The sequence below is a fragment of the Chlorocebus sabaeus genome, chromosome 25 (genome assembly GCF_047675955.1).
Source record: "Chlorocebus sabaeus isolate Y175 chromosome 25, mChlSab1.0.hap1, whole genome shotgun sequence".
In the NCBI taxonomy this organism is placed as follows: Eukaryota; Metazoa; Chordata; class Mammalia; order Primates; family Cercopithecidae; genus Chlorocebus; species Chlorocebus sabaeus.
In genome coordinates this window covers 50,975,617-50,996,345 of record NC_132928.1, presented here as the reverse complement: position 1 = coordinate 50,996,345, position 20,729 = coordinate 50,975,617, and the positions used below count along the sequence as shown (strand labels likewise).

The following is a 20,729-nucleotide window of genomic DNA, read 5'->3' as shown; positions in this document are numbered from 1 at the left end:
AACTTTCTATGCAGGAGATAAAGCATAACCTTTAAATGCATTATTTTATAGATTTTTCTCCCTTTAATATTTAATCATTTGAAAGTCTGTCTTCCCCCACAAGTTGTTTAGTTTCAAGCTGTTTAGGTATATGGAAATACAACCTCTCTATGTAGATGTGGGACAGTTTACAAATGAATCTGCCGGTACTTTCATAGTTTAGTTCAAATGTGACAAAATTATATCTGGAAGACTTAGATGTAGGATCTCTTTTTATTGACTGAAGGCAAAACAATTTTAACTCAAATGAATGAAGTAACTTTGTTATTTTTAAACTTTTTTTTGAGACAGAGTCTCGCTCTGTCTCCCAGGCTGGAGTGCAGTGATGCAATCTCGGCTCACTGCAACCTCCACCTCCCGGGTTCAAGCGATTCTCCTACCTCAGCCTCCCAAGAAGCTGGGATTACAGGCGCATGCCACCACACCCAGCTAATTTTTTGTATTTTTAATAGAGATGGAGTTTCACCATGTTGGCCAGGCTGGTCTCGAACTCCTGACCTCAGGTGATCCACCTGTCTTGGCTTCCCAAAGTGCTGGGATTACAGGCGTGAGCCACTGCACCGGCCTATTTTTAAACTTTTCTTTACACTTTGAGAAATAATGTCTGCTATTTTATAGATGGCGATGTAATAGTGATACCTTGTCTCTTTAAAAATGTAAAAAATTAGCCGGGCATGGTGTTGCACACCTGAAGTCCTAGCTACTCAGAAAGCTGAGGTGGTGGGAGAATTGCTTGACCCCAGGAATTGGAGGCTGCAGTGAGCTAAGATTGTGCTACGTGCTCCAGCCTGCACGACAGAGCAAGACACCATCTCTTAAAAAAATGGCTGTTGTGATGTTGGTAGTCATGTTGAAAGATCTTGTCATTTATAACACTAACAAAAGTAAGTAAAATATTAAAGCATATATTTGGTATATTTAATGTGAACTTTTCTGGGTGCAAAGTATAGAAAAGTCTTTGAGGCACATACTAAAATAATAAACCTGTATCTCTTTTAGAACTTGTAGTATTTTTATAATATCATATAAACCTCTCTGTTACACTTCAACATTATTAAATACTATTGACATGTACATTTGTAAGTAGTTATGAAGAGTTTATATTCTTTAAGGTATGCTTTGCTGTATTTTAAAATATGTAATGGATTTCATTATAACCTTAATTTTCATGAAATATATGAGTGACATTTTATTTTAAAAGCAGAGAAGGCCAGGTGCAGTGGCTCAGGTCTGTAATCCCAGCACTTTGGGAGGCCAAGGCTGGCAGATCACCTGAGGTCAGGAGTTTGAGACCAGCCTGGCCAACATGGTGAAACCCTGTCTCTATTAAAAATATCCAAAATTAGCTGGGTGTGGTGGCTTGTGCCTATAATCCCAGCTATTCAGGAGGCTGAGGCAGGAGAATTGCTTGAACCTGGGAGGCGGATGTTGCAGTGAACTGAGATCATGCCATTACATGCCAGCCTGGGCAACAAGCAAAACTCTGTCTCAAAAAAAAAAAAAAAAAGAGAAAACGTGATTCTTCATGCTTATAGTTTACAAATATTTTAATATTGTTCCTGGTCTGTATTACCTTTTTTTAAGTAATAGTAATAAATTGTATATTTTGATATGTAAAGTAAGTTAAAGATATAACTCCTTTAACTATTAAAGTCTTTTTCTTAGCACTAGGGGGCACCCCTGATTTATAAATTCATGTTATACTTAATCTTGCCTAGAAACTGGAGTGAAATGAAATAATTTGAAAAATATCTTGCAAACTGAGAGACTCTGTTCAGATAATCTGGATTATCAAGCTGGTTTTGTTGTATAGCAGTATAAATATAAGTTGATTCTTAATAATATAAGGATAATGAAGCTTATAGAATGAGATAGTTTAGATAGGAGGAAATTGTTTTATAGTTTATTCATTTTCACATTGATTTTCTAAGTGGGTGCTGTTAAATGGTTTTAAAACTTCATGATTTTGAATATATTTCTATTTAAAAAATTCTAGCACAATGTTCTTCTCTTAGCAGGTGCCTAGGCTGTATCTGAATAAATTAAGATAAATTCAAGATGTGACTGAAGGCTGCTATCATTAGTAATAATTTTTAAGCATTTCAAAACCAAGAGCATGTTTTACTACATCTAGGAAACAGATCTTAGCCATTCTCATTCATTGTGTTTGCAATTAGGATTTTTAGTGATACTCAGCAACAATTGCTTCCCAAAGATATATTTCTAAGGTGTTGTCTTTTCTTTTTTATTTAAGAGACTCTGTTGAATTTAAGCCTTATGGGGATTAAGTAGATAGAAGCATCTGCATCTTCATTGCATCATATTAATAGCATATTTACTAGTACCAACACTGTTTTAGGTGCTTTGTGTATGTTATCTCATTTCTCTTCACCACAACTCTATGAAGTGTAGGTACTTATTATCCCTATTTTATAGATGAGAAAACTGAGTACAGAAAAGTTAAAATTTCCTGGATTTACACAGAGGTAATGTGGTTCCAAAATTTGTACTTTTAAATCACTATATCCTATATTGCTTCTCCAGAGAAAGGAAACTTAGCATTGAAGTAATTATTATTGACATTTAAAACTCAGCTTTTAAAGTGAATATAGCATAGAGTACCTAATTTATAAACACTTAACATTTCTCTTATGAAATACATCATAGATCTTTAAAGTTGAAAAGGGATCTTAAAATTCATTTACCGCTGTCATTTTACAGAGAGGAAGAAATTCTAACCTAGGGAGGTAAAGTTACCTACTCAGTTTATATGGCAAGTTATTTATGGAAAGATATTAGAACTTGAAGTAAGTACTCTGACTTCCAGTAAAGTAGAAAATCTGTGTTGTGGAAAGAGTATTTGACTAGAATTTTGATGGCTTGAAACTTGCTCTTGGCTCCTTATTTGCCATCCTGTGTCCTCAGAAGTTCTGTGTTTCTTTATTATGTGGGTATGATGTATCTTCCCTAAGCGTATTCAGTATTGTTGATTTACGGGTGTCATTTGGATCACTAAAAATTTATTGTGTTGTGGTATGTGTTACTTTGCCATGCGTTTTTTTTTTACACATTTTATTTACTTTAAAAAAGTTGTACATTTGATTTTTTTCCCTCACAATAACCACTTAGCGAAAAGTTATGCTTTTGCTTTGCTTATGAAGAACATAACAGTAACATCTATTGAATACTGTTTATTTGGTGTTTCTAGTTGTTTGAAAAGAGCATACAAGGTTGTCCTCAATCTGGATTTAGTGGCTGAGCTAAAATAATAGAGTTTAGTGAAGTTGAAGTATTTTGTTTCTTGTCACGGTGGTAGGCATAGAGTTGTTTTCTTAAACTTCGAGGGAGGACATTTGCTTAACTTTTTTATTTTTTACAGGAATAATGTATTTGTGGCCTTGGACATGAGGCAATCAGTCCTCTGTTGCTGTTAACATAAGGTCAGGTACTGATGAGGAAAGCATGGACCTAATGAACGGGCAGGCAAGCAATGTCAATATTGCAGCTACTGCTTCTGAGGTAAGATATTTAAGAAGCTTAGGTATAAACTTTCTTACCTGGCTTTCTAAGTTTTCAAGCATTATGTTTGTTCACATACTTAAATCAGAAGTGCATTTAGTGCAGAAGTACATGTGCAGAAGTACACATTTTAACTTTTACTTTAGTGATTCATATGTTTGCTGTGCGTCATAGATATACTTAATCCTTATCTACTTAAGATATTTGAAAAATAATGGCAAATAATGGTAACTCATAAAACTCTTTATTTTTAAAAGAAATATTTGGTTCTTGGGTTAAAGTTTAGCGTTTAAGATGGAGATGTGAAGACTGAACTAGATGCTCACACCTCTAGTGAATATATTATGATTGTATTTTTGCCCCAACTTTCTTCTTTTTTTTCTTTGTATATAGATCTAGAGAACTTGCCTGCTTTCCTTAGTAACTTTAGCATCTGGCTTCTATATTTCTTCTTTATTTTTCCTTTATTTTTCTCTTAGTATATTGGATGAGAATAATGTTTATGACCCTTTAACACCTTGACCTCAAAGTTCTTTAATAGCCTCAACTCCATTCCAAAATGGGCTCCATTTTGCCCCAGCCAGTTACTTAGGCCTTGATATCACTGAAAATATTCTAAGTCTATGGTTTCCGTTGTTTTTCTTATGTAGATTATTTATTTTTATCTCTAGTCCTGGCTTCCCTCATGAATTTTATTAAGCATTTTTGATGGACCAGACATTTGTAATGTCCACAATATCAAATTTCTTATTACTGTTCTGCTCCACAACTGTAAAGAAAATAGTCCAAGCCTTTTATCTAACTTACATTAATAGCATCACATTTCCATAGCCATCTAAGTTTAAATCTTTAGATGTGTGGTTTTTTTGTGGGGGGGGGTTTAAGACAGAGTTTTGCTTTCGTCGCCCAGGCTGGAGTGCAGTGGTACAATCTTGGCCTTCTGCAACCTCTGCCTCCCGGGTTCAAGCAATTCTCCTGCCTCAGCCTCCCCAGTAGCTGGGATTACAGGCGCTTGCCACTACACCTGGCTAAGTTTTGTATTTTTAGTAGAGATGGGGTTTTTATCATGTTGGTCAGGCTGGTCTTGAACTTTTGACATCAGGTGGTCCACCTGCCTTGGCCTCCCAAAGTCCTGGGATTACAGACGTGAGCCACTGCACCCAGCCGATGTGTTGTTAATTAACTTTGTTTTGCCCACCACAACCATTGTCTCATCATAGCAGAGAGAGTCCACTAGCAAGACAGAAGTTACAATCTTATATAATGTATTCATGGAAGTGACATCTCATTTTCCATATTCTGCTGATTAGAAACAAGTCACAGGTTCTGCCCACACTCAAGGGGAGAGGATCACACAGGGGTGAGAATACCAAGAGATAGAGATCTTTAGCAGCTATCTTAGAGCCTGTCCACTGTGCTTTATCTCTGGGATCCAGTACTTTTCTCCTTATTTCTGTTACTGTACTACCATCTTAGCTTGGTCATTTATTATTTCTTGTCTAGATTAGTGCCATGGCCTTATATTTGGTATTGCACTTAGATTTTCTGTTGTTTCTGGTCCTTCGACTGAAATTTAAGATTAGTATTCTTAAAATACAACTCTTAAACTTTATCTTTTCCCAAAACTGTCTGTGGTTCCTCATTGCCTACTAATTAAATTCAAATGGTCACTCAGCCTTTTATTCAAGACTTTCTTCAAAATGGCCCCAAATTTTTGGATTTAACCCCTACTCGTCCTCTACTTGAAACTTTACAGTCTAATGAGAGAATACTACATTTGCTGGTGTCTGTATAAACTATTACATTTTCCTTCTTCTGTCATAACTTTGCCTATACCAATTTTTCTAGCTGGAATTTTTCTTCCCATTCTGGTGTGTCCCCTCCCCATCACTGCACACACAAAACATTTTGTCTTTCAAACATATTTCAAATGCTATGCTTTTAATAAAGCTTTTCCTAATCCCTTAAACAGATGGGAGCTTTCCTGTTTTTAAAACTGTCACTTAGAAAAATCTCTTTCTATAATTTTTTCCGTAAATTTATACATAGCTTTTTTATATTTACAACAATAGGATTATATTTATATATATGTTTGTAATGTATGTTTGTTTTCTTCATATATTTGTAACCATATTTCTTGAATATGTTACATATATGTATATATGTGTATATTTTTAACTATTCAGAAATACCTGTTCTAGTATCATAGGAAGCAGAATACAAATATTTGTTAAATAAAATAGGTCATTCACTTGTACAAACAATTCTGTTGACTTTACTAAAAGTGAATTAATTACACCAGGCTTCAGAGTAGTATAATTAGCAGATGTAAAGTAAGAATGAATTACTTAAATTACTTACCACCCTTTAAATTGTCCATTTATTGTGGCAAGAAAATAAAATTAAAATTTTGTATTCTTCCACCTTCTCTTAAAATACAGATCTAGTAACATCAAAGTACAAATTTCTTATAGAAGTGATAAGTTTACAGAATGGATAAAATACTTTATCTTGGTTGGCTGACTTATCCTTTCTCATTACCTTTTATATTTAACCTGTGTTTGAAGTTTCTGTTAGTAGGAGAATTACAGTGAACTTGTTTTCAGACATTTAGAAGTATCAGTAGTTTTTGAGTCATGCCTTGAATGAATTACTGCTCTTCTCCTGGTGGACATTATTGCATTGTGTCTTATCATTACCAATTTATTACTGGTATTAGGGAAGCACGTCAAAATGCACACTAGTAATTTTTTAAGCCTCTAATGGCATTAAGAAGGAAAAAAGAGAAGTGTTCATTCTTTTTGATAAGCAATAAAATTGTCATGATGATTTACTAACTTGGCTGAGTTAAAAACTTGGAGAAAATTACTGATTTATGTTTATGATTCATGTGTTCACCTGACAGAATGCGTCTAGTTATTTGGACAGCTATTGGATTAGTGTATACTGCTTAACTGATGTCTATTTGAATACTTAACATTATGAATAAAATTTTGTATTAGTTTTGGGACATAAAATAATATTGTTGACATACTATAAACTAGTCATAGTTACAGAGATTAAACACAAGAAGTGAAACTCCATTTTATTTATGAGGTTTCTGCTTTATTGAGGTTTCTGCTTGGATTCATTCACTGGAATTCAGGTTTCTGCTTGAATTTGTAAAGAGCTTAGAATTCATCACTCCTGTCCTCACAATTGGAAAAAAGCTAAACAAACTGAAAATCAATAACTCCTCTTAGCTCTATCAGAGAATTGCTATCACAGAGCACATTTAACAGTGATGCCCTGAAACCTGGAGAGATAGGCAAATAGAGAATCACAGCTTACAGGAGCAGAAGTCAGTGGAGCCACGTAAACCCTAATTGATGAACTGCTGGAGACTGTGTGTGGACTAGCTTGAGAGTTAAAAACTCCTTGGGGGTCCAGTCTTGGCTTCTTCTCACCCTCTACTTTTCTGATTTTTATTATCTCTAAGATGCCCACAAGCTTCTCACAGTAAAGACAGAAAAAAATTCCCTTCTCCTTCTAGCAGGGGGAGGAAAGAAATAGCCATTTTGAAATACACCCAGATAGAAAGTAACCATATTGAAATATGCCCAGAGCATTCTGTTCTCCACCTGCCCTCAAGGGAAACTACTTCACCAGAGCCTAACTCACTTGGGAGAGGAAAAAGCCTCAACTTCAAGCCCTTCCAGACTTCCTGTCTCACCTAAGCAGAGCCAGGGGGACAGAGAAGCATTTGTGAAGTTCACAGTCTGGGGACACACTCAGTGAAAGACTAAAACCGAATAATAGGACTATAGGACACTCTCTCCCCAGCAACCCCTCAAATACACACACATACTCTGCCTACCCCCACCACATCAGCAAGGCTTCTGTATAATACTAAGATTTCAGCTGAAAGAACTGCAAGGCTGAAACTAAGAAGGGATTTCTAGGGAAACCCAAAGACAACAGAGGATAAAAAAATAAGGATACTAGAGGAAATTGAAGACTCAGACACCTATAACAATACCAAATTATAAGCACAGTATAATGCCTAGCATGATAAAAAGTAAACCCTGAACAGTAGTAAAGGCCTATTCAACCTGAGTTCCTGTTACCCAATGTACCATTTCTAGCTTTCAACAAAAAATTACAAGCCATGCTAAAAGGCAAGGAAAAAAACACAATTTGAAGAGATAAATCAAGCAACAGAACCACTCTCATATGGCAGAGATTCCGCAATTATCAGACTGGGAGTTAAAATAACTGTCATTAATATGCCAAAGGCTCTAATGGAAAAAAGCGTATAACATGCGAGAACAAATGGATAATATAGACAGGGATATTGAAACTATTAAGAATCTAAAAGAAATGCTAGAATTCAAAAGCACTGTGACAAAAATGAAGAATGCCTTTGGTGAGCTAACCAGTACCAGTAGACTGGTGACCAGTAGACAGCCAAGGAAAGAATCAGTGAGCTGGAAGACATGTCAGTAAAACTTCCCAAACTGAAATGCAAAGAGAAAATAGAATGAAAAAAAAAAAAGGAACAGAATAGCCCAGGACTGTGGGACAGTGACAAAAGGTGTAGCATATGCATAATGGAACACCAGAAGGACAGGAGAAAGAAGCAGAAGAAATATTTGAAGTAATAATAGTTGAGAATTTTTCAAAGTTAATGACAGATCCCTTTCTTTGTAATGATCATGGCTCGATATTTAGTATTTAGCTGCTACTAAAAGAGAGGAAAAGCAAAAATGAGGCATAATGACAAGTGCTTAAAACTAATATATAATAGCTAGTAGGTTGATCTGTGTACTGTGCTAATTGAAACTTTGGTTTATTTTTTTGCTGTTATCTGTAGCCTCATATCCTACCACCATTTAAAAGAGCCTGATCTAAATATTCTCATATTGATGTTCCTCTGAATTTAGCCAACTGATACAGAATATATTATTATGTCATGGCACAGACGAAGTGGAAAATTTTTAACAGTAATAAGATTTTCAGGGCCAAAATCCACCGTTAATTCTGCCTATAGCCACAGCATATTCAAACTTGAAACAGTAATTTTTAAGCAGGGAAAACTTAAATTTGTAATATAATAGGTAGAATAGTATTAATTGTACTATCACAGACAGATCACATAACTAAGAATGGATTATGTGTAACTCTGTAATTAACAGCATTCTGAATATTTTCTGATGACTTATGTTATAAAGCTAATTTGTCTTTTTCTTACTAAAAATTAGTTTTAAAAATTTTAAATAGGTGTATAGCCTTCTCCCCTGACTTCCCTTTACCTTATTTGAGAATCATTGAACTAGTTAAAAATCATTTATTTCTATAGGAAATGATAGGTTGTCAGGATGAGGAAACTGACACACAAGAAAATAACTCATTCAAGAACCTAAAAATTGAAAGTCACAGTTTTAGATTTCAAGTTATCCGACCCTTTATCTGGTACTCTAACAACTAAGCAGCATATTCTGCTCAGCTTTTCTGCAGCATTTGTTAACCTACTGTTTTGTTTTCTCAGTTTTTAAGGCCAGTCTAGTTTCTGTCACTTATGAATATCGAGACAGGATTAAAAAGGCTGCATTTTCTTTCACTTTAACAGAAAAGTAGCAGCTCTGAATCCTTAAGTGACAAAGGTTCTGAGTTGAAGAAAAGCTTTGATGCTGTGGTATTTGATGTTCTTAAGGTTACACCAGAAGAATATGCGGTAAGCCTCCTACCTCTGCCTTCTCCAGTTTTGCACATAATTTACACGTTGGTGCTATTGAGTTAGAATTTGTAGGTCCAGCAAAAGAGATGGCTTTTAAAAAGCTGGATATGGGAATTATTGGGAAAGATGGTACAGCTGTGGAGCAAACAGAGGGATGAAGTGGGAAAAGTAAGAAAAGCTGTATATTTTTTTTAAGGACAGCTTTATAAGTTACACTTCAATTTGGTAAGTAGCAATATGTATTTACCATTATGGTAATTGCTTTCATCCCTCTATACCATTTCTCTAAGCCAACTATATTTTATTGACATATCTAAGAAACATTTTTATGGTTTTTTTTTAATTAAAAAATTGAAAAATGAAATGTGAAGGTGTTGTTGGATGAAAGGTATCTAGAAAAACATTTGTTTCTTAATATAAATTTGTTTTCTCATTCTCCTTTAATTTGTTAACAGAATATATTGATTTCCTAATGTTAAACCGTTCCTGCATTCCAGAGATAAACTGTGCTTGGTCATAGCATATTATTCCTTGACAGTGTTGAATTTTGTTTTATATCTGTAGCCATAAGTGGGATAGGTCCATAGCATATAAAGCTTTTAGATATAATGTTGGCTTTAGTGTAGTTTCATTATTTTTTTTTTAAGTTAGGAAGAAAACCTTTTTAGTAATATCTGATTTTATACCACTGTTTGAGGAGCTGTAATTTAATCATCATAACAAGAACACTGCTACATGAACTTACCTGGTTTTTATTTTTTGATTATAATTTAATGTGACTGTCCAAATTTTTAAAATTATTTTTATTTTTTAACTTTACACAATTTATCTTCCAAGAAAATACAAATAGGCATGAGATAATTAGAAATAATTCTATTTAATGGTACAGGGGTTAAATTTTATTTTCCATAAGCCCTTATAAAATTGAGTATTCGGTAATATTTTAGTATAGAATATAATTTTAATTTAGGTTACGTGTTATGGTATTGGATTCCAAAGAAGAAATTATCATTTTTACTTTATATTTCAGGGTCAGATAACATTAATGGATGTTCCAGTATTTAAAGCTATTCAACCAGATGTAAGTAGTTTTGAGAATGTTCCTTTTAAATAAAGAAAACGATCAATCTCAAATTAATGTGTATTAGAAATGTCAAATTATACTTCATATTAATTTTAAAATGTTTAAAGCTTGTGTTGTAACTTATCTACATACTATTTGGGCCTCAGAAACCCATGTAGCATTCATAGCAGTACATTATTGAGTCACAGATGGGCCTATACTTGACCCTTGAACAAAGTGGAGGTTGGGAGCACTGACCCTTGCTCAGTGAAAACTCTTTCTATAACTTGATTCCCCACAAACTTAATTTCAAATAGCCTGCTGTTGACCAAAAGCCTTACTGGTAACATAAACAATCAACTAATGCATATTTTCTATGTTATATGTATTAATTACTCAGTTCTTACAATAAACTAGAGAGAAAATGTTACTAAGAAAATTATAAGGAAGAGAGAATGTATTTACTATTCATTAAGTGGAAGCGGATCATCATCAAAGTCTTTGTCCTCATTATCCTCACATCTAGTAGGCTGAGAAGGAAGAGAGATTTGTTCTGCTATCTCGGGTGGTAGAGGTGGAAGAAAATACGTGTATAAGTAGACCCATGTGTTGTTTACAGGTCAACTGTATTTGAATCATTTTGATTGATTTGGCTCCATTACTTACTAGAGGAAATAGACTTAGGGAAGCTGAATGATTTACCTATTACTTTGAAGCTTTTTGATGGGAAGATGGAAATTTGAAACTGGGTTTCACCACTAACTCTAGTAATCTTTTCCCTTACATCTTTATTTTGTGACTTAATAATATGACTACATTGACATTTTGGAGAGAAGAGAAAGGATCAAGAAGCACATCATTTGTTTCTAATGAAAACAAAGGGACTGGCATTATGCATCTGTCCACTATAAGCATTGGGTGGGGGTGTGTGTATAGTGTTCCTATCATTTTCACATCCTGAGTATGATGGTATCTCTGTTTTACTGATGAGGAAACAGTGATCATTGTCTTTGGTACACAACTAAGTGGTGGAACTGGGTTTCAGACTCTCAAATCTGATTTTTTTTTTAACCTCTTATCTAGTATTTCAATGTGATTTTGTATTCCAAACAAAGTCATTGATAATCCTGAAATTCACTACTATAAAATAGATACATTTTTAGTTCTTTTAGTAACAAAATATAGTGTATTCATTGTGATATATACAAGTCTGTAGTGGCCCTGAACACTGTAATGACTATGAGTTTCCATTTATGTCCTACATGATTTAGATCGTATTAGTCCCGTGATTTTCAAGTGAGTTACTTACTGTCTTGGTATCTCAAGTTTGGTACCTATAAATGAAGGGGTAGGCCTCAATGATCTCTTAGTTCCCATCATTTCCACAATTCTGTGTTTTCCTAACTTTTCTCCCATACCGCAGAGGGCTTTCTAAATAGAACCATTGGATTAGCAATAGAAGAACAATATATTCTATAAATAAAGCACAAATAGAAAATGACTTTTGTATTTAAATGGCAAAAAAAAAAAAAAAAACCCAGAAATATTTATTTCTTCACCTCCCTGAAAAACAATCAAAAAATTGAAATTCTTTATACAAATTGTATTTTGACCTAAAATTCACGTGTCTTCTCCTTAGGTGTATTTTTTTCCTTTTGAATGAACTGCAACAGTTGTATTGCTGCTTTATATGAGATCAGTGCTGTCTAGTAGAAATATAGTATAAACCATTTGTATAACTTTGTTTTCTGGTAGCCACATTATAAGGTAAAAAGAGATGAAATTGATTTTAATGATTTTATGTAACCTACATAGAAAATATTATCGTTTCAACTTGTAATCAGTGTAAAAAATTACTGAGATATCTTACATTCTTTTTTCTCCACTAAGCTTTCAAATCCAACATATACAACAATTAGTACATCTTTATTTGGAGTAGCCATTGGTGGCTAGGAGCATTGAAGATCCAGATACTACTACTTGAAGACATAGACTTCACATCTATGGGAACTTTTTATTACCTTGCGGCATCTGATAGTACTTTGTGAAACTTAGAAATAAACCTTAAAATTCCCTTGACCTTCACTCCTTTTATTTTATCCCACTGATTTTTTTTAGCCTCCTAAGTATCTTATCTATCCAGTCTGTCTCTACTCCCAACACCCCAAAGTGAAATACCATCTTCTCTCAAGTGAGTTATTGCAGTGACCTGTTACTTGATCTACCTGCATTTACTTTGACCCCTCGAAATGCTTTTTTATCCAGTAGCCATGGTAATCTTTTCAGCATCTGTTGAATCTGTTCATATGATTGCTCTGCTTAAAACACTTCTTTGGCTTCCTGTTGCTCTGAGGATAAGAACCGTCTTAATATGGTTTACAGATCTCTTCACAGTTTTACCTTTTTCTACCTTCTGCAACCCCATCTTGCATCTTTCCTATCTCTTTCTGGTCTAAGGTATACCAGCCTTCCTTTAGCCCCTCTCACTACTGAACCTGTGCACATCCTAATTAACTTCTACTCATCTGTCAGTTCTCAGCTCTAGTTTGACTTTCTCAGGTAAGCTTTTTGTCTTTCTACAGGGTCACCTAGCACTCTACTTTTTCACTGGACTTGTCAGTTGCAATTTTACATTTGTGTTGTGATTCAACAAATATTTACTGGATGCCTGTTGTGTGCCTGTTATATTCTATTGTAAAAATCTAGTTTAGTTTAGAAGGTATAGTAGTAAGCAAACACTAAAATTCCTGCCCTCATGGATCTGATATTTGAGTGAGGTTAGCTATACAGTGTCATGAAAAACAGAGAGAGAAGATAATAGGAAGTGTGAGGGTAGTGGGAGTTGCAACTTTTAGATAGGATGATCAGGAAGACCTTACTGAGAAGATGACATCTGCGTTAAGACCTAAAGGAGGTGAGTGAGAGAGCAAGCCATATGGGTGTTTGGGGAAATAGTATTCCAGGCAAAGGGAAAGCCAGGGCAAAGGCCAGTGAGCTACAGTGAGTAAGCAAGGGAGGGAATGTACTACAAGATAAGAGGTAGGGTGAGGGCTAGATGTTGTAGGGCCTTGAACACCATTGTGAAAAAGATGGGAAGCCATTAGAGCGTTGTGAGCAGGTAGTGACGTTTTCTGCGTTAGGTTTTAAGTCACTCTTTTTTTTTCTTTTCTTTCCTTTTTTTTTTTTTTTTGACAATCTTGCTCTGTCACCCAGGCTGGAGTGCAGTGGTGTGCAGCTTACTGCACCCTCCGCCTCCCGGGTTCAAGTGATTATCCTACCTCAGCCTCCCTAGTAGCTAGGACTCCAGGTGCGTTGCCACCATGCCCAGCTAATTTTTGTATTTTTAGTAGAGACGGTTTCACCATGTTGGCCAGGCTGGTCTCTCAAACTTCTGGCCTCAAGTGACCCACCCGCGTTGGCCTCCCCAAATGCTAGGATTACAGGTGTGAGCCACTGCGCCCCGCCTTAAGTAGCTCTTTCGGACTGCTGACTAGGGTATGTGGCAAAGTGAGCATAGGGGAAGAAGAGGTGGTACCAAGGACTGAATCGGGGAGACTATGTGAGAGATGAAGGTGGCTTAGATCAGGGTGGGAATGGAAGAGATAAATGAGAAGTTGCCAGACATTGTGTGTGAAACGAGTCTAGGATGACACCAAGGTTTTTGGCCTGAAGCCATATGCATGTAGTTGATATTCTCTGGGATAAAAAATTATTATTGTTGTCCTATACAACTCCTGGGGCTGCTATTCATATAAAACGTAATGTACAATGCACCCTTGTGGAGAAAGGCTAGAGGAACAGATTTTAAGGCAAGAGCAGGAGTTTGGCTTTGGACATATTTACTTTAACATGCCTGTTAGACAGCCAAGGAGAATGTTGAGTTAGGGAATGTATACTGGCATATATTTCCAATCCAGTCTAGAAATATGGAGATGTCAGCGTAGAGGTGGTATTTAAAAGTGTGGGTGAGATTATCAAGAGAGTGAATACAGATACTTGATTTGCTTGCGTCTCCACTAGATTTTGAGCTACGTGAGGGCAGAGACTGACAATTTTTGCTTACTGTTTTATCTGACTGGCACGTAATGGAAGCTCAATATTTAGAATGAGAGGATGAACATAGTATTTAGTAAACGTCTGCCCAATGAGAGAGTGTTTTTAGAAATTGACAGCAGTAACTATTGGAAGAAATGATGTAGCACCAAAATACTTTTAGTTTTTTTTATTTTGGAGACAGAGTCTGGCTTTGTTCCCCAGGTTGTTGTGCAGTGGCGCAATGACGGCTCACTGCATCCAGGACCTCCCAGGCCCAAACGATCCTCCCACCTCAGCCTCCCAAGTAGCTGGGACCATACACATGTGCCACCATGCCTGGCTAATTTTTTATTTAATTTTTTTAGAGACAAGGTCTCGTTATGCTGCCCAGGCTGGTCTCAAACTCCAAGGCTCAAGTGATCTCCTGCCTTGGCCTCCCAAAGTGCTGGGATTACAGGTGTGAGCCACTGTGCCCAGCCAAAATATTCTTAATGTATTAGTCTCATGTGAACACTAGGAGTGTATTAAATCTGGCCAGTATAAAAAAGCCTTTGTTATCTGGCAGAAAAATGTTTTTGAAATTTAGTATGATATATTAAAGACATATAACAAAGCATAGTAAATAATAAGGTAAATTCCTGTGTACCTAACCAGTACTAATACAGGCCTTCTACATTCTCCCACCAAGGTAACCACCATCCAGTATTGGTCTATATCATTCCTGTCTATTTAGTTATATTTTTTCTTTAAGTATAGGTATCCCTTAACACATGCTATTGCAGTTTTAAATATTTTATGTAGATGGTGTTGTATTGTTTTGGTCTTTTTAGCATGCTTTTGATGGTCAACATTGTTGATTAGCATCTATGTTGATATATACACTTTAGTGCATTAATCACTGGATTATAGAGCATCTTTAGATTTATCAACTACTGCTAATTTGTTTTCCAAAATGATTGTACAGATGCCGTTTATTATGTCAAAACTCTTGCTACTGATAAGTTAAAAATAGATTGTTTAACCCATGATGTCAGCCAGTTTAGCGTATTAATCTTTATTAACATAAAATGATGAAAATGATGTCTGTCTCTTTATATAGTGTACATTAGAATATTACCTTCACTGGGGGATAAAGGAATTCTTATTGTTAAATCAAAATTAAACCTCAGATATTATGCAAAGATTATAACTGAGTCTATAACTAGTAATTTTATGTTTCTGTCCATTATATCAATATTGAAGTCTCTACTTCATATATCATTGTATATAAATTTTTATTAAAACTATACATACACTTTATAAAACTGTTTACAAGATCTTCAGTGTATTTTGTTTTTGTTTTTGTTTTTTGAGACAGAGTCTCACTGTGTTGCCCAGGTGGGATTGCAGTGGCATGATTATGGCCCACTGCATCCTTGATCTCCTGGGCTCAAGCAGTTTTCCCACCTCAGCCTGCCAAGTAACTAAGACTACAGGCATGCACCACCATACCTGCCTAATTTTTTCTTTTTCTTTTTTCTTTTTTTTTGGTGGGGGGGTAGAGACAAGGTCTTACTACATTGCCCAGGCTGGTCTCGAATGCCTGGGCTCAAGCAATCCCCCCACCTCGGCTTCCCAAAGTGCTAGGATTACCAGTGTGAGCCAGCACACCAGGCTGAAAACTATTTAAATCAATGCTCATTTTTATGTTTCCACATGGAACATTATTTTAGGTGATGGTTTATTTTTATTAAAATATGAACTAAATTTCAATTTTGAAGAATATGGATACTGAATCCAACTATGTGGTATAGTGATTTTAGTTGCAGATTGGTGATTGAACCTCGCAAGTCTCAGCTTTCTATAATGTAGGCAATTTCTGAGTTACATATAATATATATCTCCCACTCCTGATTTAATTTCCTAAGCAGGACCTGGTAATTCTTACTAGTTTATGGAATTCTGCATTTTTAACTCTTGCGTGTCAAGCAGAATTTAGCTAAACGTGTTCTACCTATGCTCATTCTTGACTTGGAAGAAGAAACTATAGGGCAACTATAATAAATACAGTTGTTTGCTCAGAAATAAAGCTGCTCACCTACAATGTCTATTGTACTATATATTCAGAATTGCTCAGGGGAATAAAAGAAAAATTTCAAGTCTTTTATTTCACTGTAGAAACGGTCTTATTTCTGAAGTGTTAAAAATTACTTTTCTTTGTATAAAGATTGTCCTTAGTCATTGGTAAAATACTGGATAAGTAAAATCACATCTTTAAAAGCAGATCTGAAGCAAACATAATGCTAAACCTGGTTTTTCTCCAATTCTGTAACACACTTGAAATTACCTCAGATTGAAGAACAAGAAAACAGGTTTTGGTACTTTATTTTTTAGTTTTTTGTGTAATGATAGAGACGAAAGGCAAAATATGTTTACCAAGGAAAAGAATTCACCATAAAACTTTACCAGTCATTTAAAAAACTACTTAGTAGGAATCTAATTACATAGAAAAAAATATTCACTCACATTTTGTTATGTTTTTTAAGGTTCTCTGTCTGAGTGCTCTGAACCATCCATTTTTAATACAAGTGAGAAACCTAATATTCAGCCTTTCCACTTCTTTCTCTATCCTCCTTCTCCCGTTCTCCAGTATCTCCCATTAACTTTATCTCCTAAATTTTCTCCCCTTCTTTTCTCCTGTCAACTCTGAAGGTTGTTTATTGAAAGAATAAAATGATATTACAAAGCTGCTGCTCATTGGCTCTAGAAATAGGAGTATTCTTTAGTGTCTGTCTGTGGTTGTTGGGACTGAGATTGGTCTCAGCTCAGTCAGTTATATATATGATGACAGCTCCCTCTCCACCCTGGCCTCAATACTGTACCCTGGTGTTTCCATGCTGGTGCTACAGAAATCCTAAGACATTCCATTTGCCCATTGGCCCAAGGAGCATGATCAAATTTGGATACTTCTATGGATACTGATCTCTTTCACACAAAACCTTGGTTTTTACTGTTCCTCCTTCCTCTTGATATGTAGTCTCTTAGTGGTGGGGAGAAAATACAGTAACACGGTTGTGATTGTAAACTGTAATTATAGTGATTATAAAGAAGGGGAAAAGTTCTATCATCTACATTCAACCACTATTAATATACCCTTGCAACTCTTACTTTCACACAGTTGCTCTCTCACTTTCCTTCTTTTCTTTTTTAGTTTAAAGCAGTTCTGAAGACAAATTGCCATATATTTTGCTGCTGCCCCTCCCCCTTTTTAAAATTAGTGTCCAACACGCAGCTCTCTGAATGGGTGTTCAATAAATCCTTAATTACTTAATTTCACTTATTTTAAAATTTATTTAACAGCCCTTTAAATTACAGAAGATAGTTTTTTAGTGGCCAAACCGTAAGAGCAAGGAACCAGAAGACTTGTATTTTTGTTTCAGCTTTGCCATTTATAAATTATGCTGCTAATACAATCTATTTCTTGTCTTTGGCCTTGAAATTTTTAAAAAATCTAAATAAAGGATATTTAGACTGGTTGATCTTTAAAATACTTTATAGATCTCTGAGAAATTCCTGGAAGTGGGTAATTTCAGAGTTCAGCTGCAGTTGATAGTTATAAGGCTTTAATAAATAAGAATTTCGATAAAAACTACAGAAGTGTTTTTTGTTTTGTTTTGTTTTGTTTTGTTTTGTTTTGTTTTGTTTTTTAAAGAGATAAGGTCTCACAATATTGCCCAGACTGGTCTTGAACTCCTGGGCTCAAGTGATCCTCCCAAAGTGCTGGTATTATAGGCATCAGCCACCATGCCCAGCCCAGGAGTCTTAATAGGTGATAAAGATTGGGGGGCTGTCACAAGTCAAGCACGTACAGATTGGGGTTTGTCATCCCCTTTCAAGAATATAAATTCCATGTGGGCAGGAATCTTTGACTATTCCATTCACTGGTATCTCTAGTGCCTTAGAATAATACCTTCTCACCTATTTACTATTAGAGATTGATAAATGACCATTTCGAAACTTCATACTATATAGCCTGTAGGCATATGATCTTCCATTGTTTATCATTTTGGAGTCATTTTTGCAAAAGTCTGTTATCCACCCAATGTGACTTTTATAAAATAGCATCCTTTCTACAGAAAGGTTTGTTCTTCCCATAATTTAGACTGTGTTTTCAGGTTTCTTCCCTAGTATGAATTTTCCAGTGCTGAATAGGGCAGAAGTTTTGCCAAAGGATTCTGTAATTTCATTAATTTCTAGTATGATTTCTGGTATTCAGTCAAAGCTCAGCACTTACTAAAGTTTTTCCACGTTTCTTATATACATAGTTCTCCTCAATATGATTTCTCTTTTGATCATGAAGGTTTGTTTTCTTTTCCCTTCCCTTTCCCTTTCCTTTTCCCTTTTCTTTTTTTGAGACATGATCTCACACTGTCACCCAGGCTGGGGAGCAGTGATGTGATCTCGGTTCACTGCAACCTCTGCCTCCTGGGTTCAGGTGATTGTCATGCTTCAGCCTCCAGAGTAGCTGGGACTACAGGCACATGCCACCACACCCCAGCTAATTTTTGTATTTTTTGGTAGAGACAGGGTTTCACCATGTTGGTCAGATTGGTCTCAAACTCCTCACCTAAAGTAATCTGCCTTGGCCTCCCAAAGTGCTGGGATTGCAGGTGTGAGCCACCACACCTGGCTTAGATCATGAAGGTTTGTTTTCTTTTAGAAGGCTCTTACACATTTATTTATAGGGCTTCTCTCCAGTGTGAGTTCTTTCATGTTGCAGAAGCATTGACTGTATTCTGAAGGTTTTTCCATGTTACTACATTTATAGGATTTTTGTTTTATATTTTTGTCTGTTATAAATTCTCTGATGTTCTATAAAGCTTGTATTTCTTCAGAAGGCATTGCTACATTCATTACACTAATAGGGTTTCTCTTCAGAATGAACTCTCTTTACTAAGCACAGGGTGAGTTATGACAAAAAGGTGGTTTGCAGTCTGGTTTTCTTTCCAGTAGCAATTCTCTGGTGCTTTTGGTAAGTATTAAGTAGGGGATCAACCGTGCTTGAAATTTGTGCTGTAGTTATTTCATTAGGTAATGTTTGCCTCTTTTATGAGGGTATCAAGTATTCATAAGGTGACAGGCTGTACCTGAAAGTCTGACATACAGAGCATTCAAAGAAGAAAGTTTTAGGCTAGGCGTGGTGGCTCACGCCTGTAATCTCAGCACATTGGAAGGCAGAAACAGGTGGATCACTTGAGGCTAGGAGTTCAAGACCAGCCTGGCCAACATGGAAAAACCCCATCTCTACTAAAAATACAGAACTTAGCCAGGCATGGTGGTACATGCCTGTAATTCCAGCTACTCGGGTGACTGACACACAAGAATCGCTTGAACCAGAAAGGTGGAGGTTGCAGTGAGCCAAGGTTGTGCCATTGCACTCCAGCCTGGGTGATGGAGTGAGACTGTCTCAAAAACAAAACAAAACAACAAAAAAAGGTTTTATACTTTATTTAATCTCACAGATTAATACATTAAGTCAGTCATTTAGATTATATCAACAAACAGACATTAAATACAAAGAATAATAAGCCCCTCTATATAACTGGGATCACTAGGGATCAAGGAAGAATGTTGGTTAAATGAGGGAAAGAACATAATAGATAATTCTGAATCTTATTAATTAACATATTTCTTGGTGGTTTTTTTTTTGTTTGTTTGTTTGTTTTTTGAGACAGTCTTACTCTGTCGCCCAGACTGGAGTGCAGTGGTGCGATCTTGGCTCACTGCAACCTCTGCCTCCGGGTTCAAGTGATTCTCATGCCTCAGCCTTCTGAGTAGCTGGGATTACAGGCGTGCACCACCACACCTGGCTAATTTTTGTATTTTTAGTAGAGACAGGGTTTCACCATGTTGGCCACGCTTGTCTCGAACACCTGACCTAAGGTGATCCACCCACCTCAGCCTCCCAAAGTGCTGTATTACAGGTGTAGCCCCCACACCTGGCCGGTATCTTATTAAAATATTTCTGAAAAATTTAACATTTGAGATATTTCTGACAGTATATATAAAAAGCTTCTCTGTGCAAACCTTTTAGTGTATGTCAAGATAATATAATCTTGGAAACATCCAAAGTTGCAGCATCAGAAATATCATAATTCTATCCTTGTTTCAATGAAAATTAATCATTTGCTTTAAAATTAAAATATAAACAATTCATAAATAAAGTGAGAGATTTGAAGAAAACAAAGAAGACTTGTAGACTTGAAATTGTTGTGCGATATAGACCAGAATAAACTAATTGCTCTGTTAAAAGCAAGTTGCAGCTGTTTTGTCAGTTTGTATTACTGCTATTCATCAGTATGAACTTCTTTAATATAT

The 20,729-nt window shown here is 35.7% G+C and overlaps 1 protein-coding gene across 3 annotated transcripts in view; it reads left to right on the top strand.

Annotated features, from left to right (window-relative positions):
- The window catches only part of RALGPS2 (Ral GEF with PH domain and SH3 binding motif 2), a 182,867-nt gene that overhangs the window by 45,794 nt on the left and 116,344 nt on the right, over positions 1-20,729 (top strand). For all 3 annotated transcript variants that reach the window (XM_007989357.3, XM_007989356.3, XM_037985901.2), the window contains 3 exons: positions 3,419-3,558; positions 9,167-9,271; positions 10,305-10,355. In XM_007989357.3, coding sequence (XP_007987548.1) covers positions 3,502-3,558; positions 9,167-9,271; positions 10,305-10,355 — 213 coding nt within the window. In that variant the 5' untranslated portion in view covers positions 3,419-3,501. The remainder of the gene's footprint in view (positions 1-3,418; positions 3,559-9,166; positions 9,272-10,304; positions 10,356-20,729) is intronic.